The following is a 10,341-nucleotide window of genomic DNA, read 5'->3' as shown; positions in this document are numbered from 1 at the left end:
GACGATAGAGGATAGGATAGAGGATAGGATAGGATAGAGGATAGGATAGGATAGAGGATAGGATATGATAGAGGATAGGATAGGATAGAGGATAGGATAGGATAGAGGATAGGATAGGATAGAGGATAGGATGGGATAGAGGATACGATATTATACAGGATAGGATAGGATAGAGGACAGGATAGGATTCAGGATAGGATAGAGGATTGGATAGGATAGGGGAAATTATAGGATAGATGATAGGATAGGATAGCGGATAGGATATTATAGATGATAGAATAGGATAGAGGATAGGATAGGATTCAGGATAGGATAGGATAGAGGATAGGATAGGATAGAGGATAGGATAGGATAGAGGATAGGATAGAGGATTGGATAGGATAGAGGATAGGATGGGATTCAGGATAGGATAGGATAGAGGATAGGTTAGAATAGAGGATAGGATAGAGGATAGGATAGGATAGAGCATAGGATAGGATAGAGGATAGTATTGAGGATAGTATAGGATAGGATAGGATAGAGGATACGATATTATACAGGATAGGATAGGATAGAGGACAGGATAGGATTCAGGATAGGATAGGATAGGATAGGATAGAGGATAGGATAGGGGATTGGATAGGATAGAGGATAGGAGACGATAGAGGATAGGATAGGGGATAGGATAGAGGATAGGATAGGGGATAGGATAGGATAGAGGAGAGGAGACGATAGAGGATAGGATAGGATAGAGGAGAGGAGACGATAGAGGATAGGATAGGATAGAGGATAGGATAGGATAGAGGATAGTATAGAGGATAGGATAGTATAGAGGATAGGATATAGGATAGGATAGAGAAGAGGATAGAGGATAGGATAGAGGATATTATAGGAAAGAGTATAGGATATGATAGAGGATACGATATGATAGAGGATAGGATAGGATAGAGGATCGGATTGGATAGGATAGGATAGAGGATAGGATAGGGGATTGGTTAGGATAGGGGATTGGATAGGATAGAGGATAGGATAGAGGATTGGATAGGATAGAGGATAGGAGACGATACAGGATAGGATAGGGGATTGGATAGGATAGAGGATAGGATAGGATAGAGGATAGGATAGGATAGAGGATAGGATAGGATAGAGGATAGGATAGGATAGAGGATCGGATAGAGGATAGGATAGGATAGAGGATAGGATAGGATAGAGGAAAGGATAGAGGATAGGATAGGATAGGGGATAGGATAGGATAGAGGATAGGATAGGATAGAGGATAGGATAGGATAGAGGATAGCATAGGATAGAGGATAGGATAGGAAAGAGGGTAGGATAGGATAGAGGAAAGGATAGGATATAGGATAGGATTGGATAGAGGATAGGATAGGATAGAGGATAGGATAGGATAGACGATAGGATAGGATAGAGGATAGGATAGGATAGAATATAGGATAGGATACGATAGAGGATACGATAGGATAGAGGATAGGATAGGATAGAGGATAGGATAGGTTAGAGGATAGGATATGATAGAGTAAACGATATTATAGAGGATAGGATAGAGGATAGGACAGGATACAGGAGAGGATAGGATAGAGGATCGGATAGAGGATAGGATAGGATAGAGGATAGGATAGGATAGAGGAAAGGATAGAGGATAGGATAGGATAGGGGATAGGATAGGATAGAGGATAGGATAGGATAGAGGATAGGATAGGATAGAGGATAGGATAGGATAGAGGATAGGATAGGATAGAGGATAGGATAGAGGATAGGATAGGATAGAGGATAGGATAGGATAGAGGATAGGATAGGATATAGGATAGGATACGATATAGGATACGATAGGAAAGAGGGTAGGATAGCATAGAGGATAGGATAGGATAGAGGATAGGATAGGATAGAGGATACGATAGGATAGAGGATAGGATAGGATAGAGGATAGGATAGGATAGAGGATAGGATAGGATAGACGATAGGATAGGATAGAGGATAGGATAGGATAGAGGATAGGATAGAGGATAGGATAGAGGATAGGATAGAGGATAGGATAGGATAGAGGATAGGATAGAGGATAGGATAGAGGATAGGATAGGATAGACGATAGGATAGGATAGAGGATAGGATAGAGGATAGGATAGAGGATAGGATAGAGGATAGGATAGGATAGAGGATAGGATAGGATTGAGGATAGGGTAGAGGATAGGATAGGATAGGGGATAGGATAGGATAGAGGATAGGATAGGATAGAGGATCGGATATAGGATAGGATAGGATAGAGGATAGGATAGGATAGAGGATAGGATAGTGTTCGAGCAATCAGCTGGTCGGTGCCGCTGTGCGTCCGCACGCACACACGGCAAATTAGCGACTGCCGAACTTTGTTTGTATTGAGGACTCGGCCGTCGTCGCGGTTCGTCTCTCTCTCTCCCCGCACACTTCGGGCGGACCGAGTAGTTCGGGGTGCGCGGCGAGGGGAGAGAGCCCCGTCAATATACACGGCAATCCGTCGAGCCCTCGCTCTCTTTTCCGAGAACCGCAGTGATAACACGAATAAATCGATTAGCTCTCCCACAAATTCCGACTTTATTTCTCAAACATTTCGCGATCGTAAGTTAAAGGTTCCAACGTTACGGAACCCAACGAAGATCCAAAACATTTGGTGCCGAAACCCGGGAATAGAGTGTGCCGATTTCTCTATTCCACTCGATCCACCGCAGAATTACGAAGAATTCTGTGCATCACCGCGAGTTCTGTTGTGCGCTTCCGTTGTCTCCTCGAGTGATCCGCGAGTGCATCGAGCATCTTCCGAGGCTCCGTCGCAGACAATCAGGAAGCACCTGAAAGGAAAGGAGCAAGTGAATTCTTCGAACAGAATTCGTGAGACCGTTCTCGAAAAACGGTACTTAGACCGCGTGGCGAACCGTTACGGATTCGAAAATTCCGTGACCTTCCACCGGGACACCAACCGCTCTCGAACCGACCGAGGCAAGGTGTTTACCGCGATACGCGTAAAGTCCTTTGTCTTTCGCGTCTCGATCAGTTTGTTTTCACGTTTCGTTTTGAATTTTAACTGCCGAAACAATGCCGCAAACGTTCAGCGATGTAGTGGTCGCTCAGGAGGAGATCGCTGGCCGCATCAAGAACTGCATTACCAATACCGACAAATTGGGGGCAGCGAAACTCTCTGCGGTTGTGCTGAAGAAAAGGATAGAATTGCTGGAAAGTTACTGGCGCAACTTCACCGTAAACCACAACGCTCTGAGACCGATGCCAGATTACGCCGCCAGTAACTACAGGAAGAGAGGCCTGTACGACGAAGTCGAGGAAGCCTACATTCAGAACTCCTCTGAATTGGTGGAGAGGCTAGAAAACCTGAAGCCCGCCGCCTCAGCAACTCCGGCTCAAGCCGAGTCTCACGAGTGCAACGCCGGACCCAAACTGCCGACCCTGACCATCGAGAAGTTTTCGGGCGATCTCCTACGGTGGGAGGAGTTTCGCGATTCGTTTCGCGCTACGATTCATAACTCCAAACGATTGCAGGACGTCCAACGCCTACAATATTTGAAGGCGAGCCTCACCGGCGCGGCTGCGAAGGTTATCGCGCGTACATCCCTGACGGATGCGAACTATTCGACGGCGTGGGCGGCACTCGAACGTCGTTATGGAGGCATCCGTGTTCTGACCACCGCTCACCTCGGAAGACTTTTGGACTGCCCGGCAGTGAAACGAGCTTCGACGGAGGAATTGACCAGAGTCCTCGACGAGTTCTGCCAAGCTCGAGATGCTCTGGCCGCGCTTAAAAAACCAGTCGACACATGGGACGACTGGTTCGTGACACTCCTCGTCAGGAAGCTGGACTCGACGACGCGCCTGGACTGGGAGAAGATGTTCCCGGACCCGACGATCATGCCGTCCTTCGTGGAGATTCGAGATTTCCTCGAATCACGCATCCATGCCTTGGCCTCGACCCAAGAGCCGATGTGTTCGTCAACACCGACCAAGCGAGAGGAGACGCGAAAACCCGAACAAAGGACGGCCATGACCGTGCAAATGACCAAAGGGCCATCCGCGAAGGCCAGCAACGTTCGGAAGTGCCCGCTGTGTTCGGACAATCACCAGCTAGGGCACTGCGGTCAGTTCAAAACCTTTAGCGCGTCGGAACGCAAGGAATTTGTGTACCGAAATAAACTGTGCGTTTCGTGTTTCTCGGGAACCCACTTGCTCGCGGCGTGCACGTCTTCCTACCGGTGTATGGTGTGCGGCGGTCATCACCACACCTCGCTTCACGAGGCGTTCCGGAAGAGCGAAGCTCCCGCGCAGCCAAGCACAAGTTCGGTGAACACGTTCAGGTCGAATCGCGTTGTTTTACTGGCCACCGCGCGCGTCCAGTTGAAGTCCCCGAACGGTCGCAGTGTCTCCGCTCGCGCGTTACTCGACCCCGGGTCCGAAATGTCATTCGTGACGGACGATGTCGTGCAAGCGTTACGTCTTCCGCGCCGGAACGTGGAGGTTCATTTGACCGGATACCAGGAGATAAGCGTGGGCACGGTACGTCACGAAGTGTCCGTGTTACTCGCGTCTAGTCGCGACTCCAAGTTCCGACTCGCGTTAAACGCGCTGGTGACGCGAAAAATTACCGCTCCGACTCCAGCGGTAGAAATTAACGACGAGAAGTGGACTCACCTCCACGGACTTCCGTTGGCCGACGAGGACTTCCGCTCTCCGAACAGGGTGGAATTACTTCTCGGGGCAGATGCGTGTGGTCACCTCCTCCTCGAGAATCGAATCGGACCAATGGGCACTCCTCCAATTGTTCGAACGCCTTTCGGCTGGGCGCCGATGGGCACAACCTCATCCACAACGGACCACAGCGCTGGACCTCGGGTGCGATCCTTGCTGGTTCAGCCTGCACGAGACCTCCGAGACGATTGGCAGAGGTTCTGGGAGCTGGAAGAAGTACCAACTAGTGCAATAAGCACGCCTCAGGACGAAGCATGCGAAAAGTACTTCAAGGATACGCACCGCAGAGATCAGGATGGACGCTACGTTGTGCGCTTACCGTTCGTTGCCACCCCAGGCACCGATGTCGGAGTTCCGCGATCGGCTGCAGTGCGCTTGCTCTTATCGTCCGAAAGGAGACGAGAAAGGGACGAGACGCTCCGACAGAAATACTCCGAATTTCTGGAGGAGTACGAACGGCTCGGGCACATGGAGTTCGTCTCGCGGCACTCGACTGGCGGGGGGGAGAATTACCTTCCGCATCACGCCGTGTGGCGGGAAAAACCTTCCGGAAACAAAATAAGAGTAGTTTTTAATGGTTCCTACGTTTCAGGCAGAGGCAGTGCCATTAACGATTACCTGGCCGCCGGACCGAAGCTCCAAACTGACCTCTGGGCCGTAATAACGAGGTGGCGATTCCATCGGCATGCCTTTTCGACGGACATTGTAAAAATGTTTCGCCAGATCAAGGTGCACCCAGAGGACAGAGACTGGCAGAGGATCGTCTGGAGGAACGATCCAAGCGAGGAAGTACGGGACTTCCGTTTGACGACGGTGACCTACGGCACGACGTCGGCTCCGTACCTCGCCTCGAGAGTACTGCATCAACTTGCCGACGACGAGAAGGCTCGATTTCCGCGGGGTGCAGCGATTCTCCGAGCGAATTCGTATGTCGATGACATTCTGGCCGGAGGAGATGACATCGACGACACCGAGGAGGCTCGACGTCAACTCACGGACATCCTGACGGCGGGCGGATTCCCGCTGGATAAGTGGGCGACCAATTATTTGTCGTCGAGCTCCGGTCTCATTCAATTGTTGCAGGGTCACCAAGAGGCAGGAGCGCTGGGGCTCAAATGGAGCACGGTGAACGACACTCTGTCTCTTGCGGCTCCGAAGCTCAGGACTGCCACATCAGGTCAACCATGGACCAAACGATCGGTTTTGTCTGAGACGGCCAGGCTTTTCGATCCACTGGGGTGGCTGTCTCCGATCAGCATTGCTGCGAAGATCCTGCTGCAGGACCTCTGGTTGTCCGGATTGTTGTGGGACGAGCCGCTGTCCGAGCTGTTTTCCGAGCGATGGAAGCAACTTCGATTCGAGATGGAGAGGACCGATCGAATCACAGTTCCGAGATGGATTGGCTATCGTGCGGCGACCAGCGACAATATAGAGCTGCACGGATTCAGCGACGCGTCAGAAAGGGCATACTCCGCAGCCGTCTTCATAAGGGTGCCAGTTACCGGTGCAAGGGCCGAGACGCACTTACTGATGGCGAAGACCAAGGTCGCTCCAACCAAACCACAGAGCATTCCTAGGCTGGAGCTGTGCGGTGCTCTACTGCTGGCCCGATTGCTGAGAGCAGTAGGAGATTCGATGCGGCCTCACAGCGTGACTATGCATGCGTGGACCGATGCATCGGTCGTCCTAGCCTGGGTGAGGTCTCATGCTTCCAGGTGGAAACCGTTCGTGGCGCATAGGGTGGCCGAGATCCAGCGCCTGCTACCGGACGTTGAGTGGCGACACGCGAGGACAGACGAAAATCCTGCGGACCTTGCCACGCGTGGGATTTCAGCGCAGGTACTGGTCGACGATGACCTCTGGTGGAGCGGTCCCTCGTGGTTGTCAGGGCCTCAGGAGGATTGGCCTGGCGCATGTGACGTCGACGAGAGCGAGGCTCCGGAGCGCAGAGTGACGGTGACGACGACGATGGCAAGGAAGACGAAGTCCGGCGACCATCCCAGTCTGCGAGCCGTCTTCGAATCGCCCTGGGACCCTCTCCGATTCTCGTCAGCGTTGAGGCTGGTCCGAGTGACCGCGTATATGCGACGATTCGCAAACAACGCTCGATCCATCGGTACACCGCAGCACGGGTTCCTGACAGCCACTGAGATCGACGAGGCGTGGGTGAGCGTCCACCGAATGAGCCAAGCTGACGACTTTGGCGACGAACTCGCGGAAATGGAGAAGGGTAAGATAATCAAATCGACCTCGACCCTTGTTTCTCTTCGGCCGATTATAGATCGTCAAGGTGTCTTACGAGTGGGAGGACGACTGGACCACGCAGCAGTTTCATTCGACCAGAGACATCCTGTGATAGTCGACCGACAGTCTCCGTTGGCACCATTGCTGATCCGGTCAGCTCACCTTCGGACGCTCCATGGGGGAGTGAACTTGACGCGGGCGACGCTCAGGCTCCGCCACTGGATTCCGCGAGACAAGACGCTGGTGAAACGGGTCGTAAAAGGCTGCGTTACCTGCACTCGGCTCCAAGGGCGCACCAGCAACCAGCAAATGGGAATGCTGCCTGCCCAGCGAGTGCAACCAGCAAGGGCATTCTCGGTCAGCGGAGTCGATTATGCTGGTCCGATTCCGATGCTCATGACGAGAGCAAGGGGACAGCGGACCACCAAGGGATACGTCGTCGTTTTCGTGTGCCTGTGCACGAAGGCGGTCCACTTGGATGTCGTGTCCGATTTGTCCTCTGCCTCCTTCATCGCAGCTTTCAAACGCTTCGTAGCTAGACGCGGAAGATGTCACCAGATGCTGAGTGACAACGCTACGACGTTCAGAGGTGCCGATCAGCTTCTGAAGCGCATGTTCAACGCTGCATCGACCTTTTACAAGGAAACGGCGGAATTGCTGGCCGCCGACGGAACGGAATGGAGGTTCATACCGCCGTATTCTCCTCATTTCGGCGGTCTGTGGGAAGCGGCCGTGAAATCCGCGAAGAGGCATCTACGACGCACAATAGGGGAACAACAGCTCACCTTCGAGGAGCTTTCCACCTTGCTGTGTCAAGTGGAAGCTTGTATGAACTCTCGACCCCTCTCCGCCTTGTCCGACGATCCAAATGATCCTCCCTTCCTCACGCCAAACCATCTGGTTAACGCTTGCTCTTTGTGCGCAGTTCCAGAACCGGGTGACGAAATCACGTACGACGCAGGCCGACGGAGATGGAACCTTGTATCCAGACTTCTGGAAGGGTTCTGGCAGCGGTGGCGTACCGAATACCTGAGCCAGCTGCAGACCCTTCCGAAATGGCAAAGGGCACGGGAGAATCTTGCCGTCGGAGCGGTCGTGCTCCTGAAGGACGATCTCGCGCCGCCTACGAAATGGCCTCTCGGACGAGTCGTCGAGGTGCATCGGGGATCCGACGGACGAGTGCGTGTGGCTGTCGTGAAGACCGCTACCCGTACTACCACCAGAGCCATCCAGCGCCTTGTACCGCTCATTTCCTCCGAGCATTCCACCGGCGAGGAAACGTGACTCCCTTCACGGCGGGCGGTGCTTAGACGCACATTGTACATATTGTAAATGATTGTAAATATCTGTAGCTCACTTCGTTCACTCTGTTCACTCTGTTCACTTCTCTGTATAACATCCGAAAACCATTGTACTATTTCGTTGCCGACCCGACAACGAGGCGGGCGGTATGTTCGAGCAATCAGCTGGTCGGTGCCGCTGTGCGTCCGCACGCACACACGGCAAATTAGCGACTGCCGAACTTTGTTTGTATTGAGGACTCGGCCGTCGTCGCGGTTCGTCTCTCTCTCTCCCCGCACACTTCGGGCGGACCGAGTAGTTCGGGGTGCGCGGCGAGGGGAGAGAGCCCCGTCAATATACACGGCAATCCGTCGAGCCCTCGCTCTCTTTTCCGAGAACCGCAGTGATAACACGAATAAATCGATTAGCTCTCCCACAAATTCCGACTTTATTTCTCAAACATTTCGCGATCGTAAGTTAAAGGTTCCAACGTTACGGAACCCAACGAAGATCCAAAACAGATAGGATAGAGGATAGGATAGGATAGAGGATAGGATAGGATAGAGGATAGGATAGGATAGAGGATAGGATAGGATAGAGGATAGGATAGGATAGAGGATAGGATAGGATAGAGGATAGGATAGAGGATAGGATAGAGGATAGGATAGAGGATAGGATAGAGGATAGGATAGGATAGAGGATAGGATAGGATAGAGGATAGGATAGGATAGAGGATAGGATAGGATAGAGGATAGGATAGGATAGGATAGAGGATAGGATAGGATATAGGATAGGATACGATAGAGGATACGATAGGAAAGAGGGTAGGATAGCATAGAGGATAGGATAGGATAGAGGATAGGATAGGATAGAGGATACGATAGGATAGAGGATAGGATAGGATAGAGGATAGGATAGGATAGAGGATAGTAATAGGATAGACGATAGGATAGGGTAGAGGATAGGATAGGATAGAGGATAGGATAGAGGATAGGATAGAGGATAGGATAGGATAGAGGATAGGATAGGATAGAGGATAGGATAGAGGATAGGATAGAGGATAGGATAGGATAGAGGATAGGATAGGATAGAGGATAGGATAGGATATAGGATAGGATACGATAGAGGATACGATAGGAAAGAGGGTAGGATAGCATAGAGGATAGGATAGGATAGAGGATAGGATAGGATAGAGGATACGATAAGATAGAGGATAGGATAGGATAGAGGATAGGATAGGATAGAGGATAGGATAGGATAGACGATGGGATAGGATAGAGGATAGGACAGGATACAGGATAGGATAGGATAGAGGATCGGATAGAGGATAGGATAGGGTAGGGGATAGGATAGGATAGAGGATAGTATAGGATAGAGGATATGATAGGATAGAGGATAGGATAGGATAGAGGATTGGATAGGATAGAGGAAAGGATAGGATAGAGGATAGGATAGGATTGAGGATAGGACAGGATACAGGATAGGATAGGATAGAGGATCGGATAGGATATAGGATAGGATAGGATAGAGGATAGGATAGGATAGAGGATAGGATAGGATAGAGGATAGGATAGGATAGAGGATAGGATAGGATAGAGGATAGGATAGAGGATAGGATAGAGGATAGGATAGAGGATAGGATAGAGGATAGGATAGGATAGAGGATAGGATAGAGGATAGGATAGGATAGAGGATAGGATAGGATAGAGGATAGGATAGGATAGAGGATAGGATAGGATATAGGATAGGATACGATAGAGGATACGATAGGAAAGAGGGTAGGATAGCATAGAGGATAGGATAGGATAGAGGATAGGATAGGATAGAGGATACGATAGGATAGAGGATAGGATAGGATAGAGGATAGGATAGGATAGAGGATAGGATAGGATAGAGGATAGGATAGGATATAGGATAGGATACGATAGAGGATACGATAGGAAAGAGGTTAGGATAGCATAGAGGATAGGATAGGATAGAGGATCGGATAGAGGATAGGATAGGATAGAGGGAAGGATAGGATATAGGATAGGATTGGATAGAGGATAGGACAGGATACAGGATAGGATAGGATAGAGGATCGGATAGAGGATA

At 50.8% G+C, this 10,341-nt stretch overlaps 1 protein-coding gene across 1 annotated transcript; it reads left to right on the top strand.

Annotated features, from left to right (window-relative positions):
* The first annotated feature begins 3,063 nt into the window (after nt 1-3,063).
* On the top strand, nt 3,064-8,250 carry LOC143363837 (uncharacterized). Its single transcript, XM_076804368.1, has 5 exons — nt 3,064-3,372; nt 3,523-6,446; nt 6,672-6,952; nt 7,004-7,792; nt 7,892-8,250. The coding sequence occupies exons 1-5, from the start codon at nt 3,064-3,066 to the stop codon at nt 8,248-8,250; spliced, it is 4,662 nt and encodes a 1,553-aa protein (XP_076660483.1).
* The last annotated feature ends 2,091 nt before the right edge of the window (nt 8,251-10,341 follow it).

The sequence above is a fragment of the Halictus rubicundus genome, unplaced genomic scaffold, assembly GCF_050948215.1.
Source record: "Halictus rubicundus isolate RS-2024b unplaced genomic scaffold, iyHalRubi1_principal scaffold0145, whole genome shotgun sequence".
Classification (NCBI taxonomy): domain Eukaryota; kingdom Metazoa; phylum Arthropoda; class Insecta; order Hymenoptera; family Halictidae; genus Halictus; species Halictus rubicundus.
The sequence above is the reverse complement of the archived record's forward strand: the minus strand, read 5'-3'. Positions and strand labels throughout refer to the sequence as shown.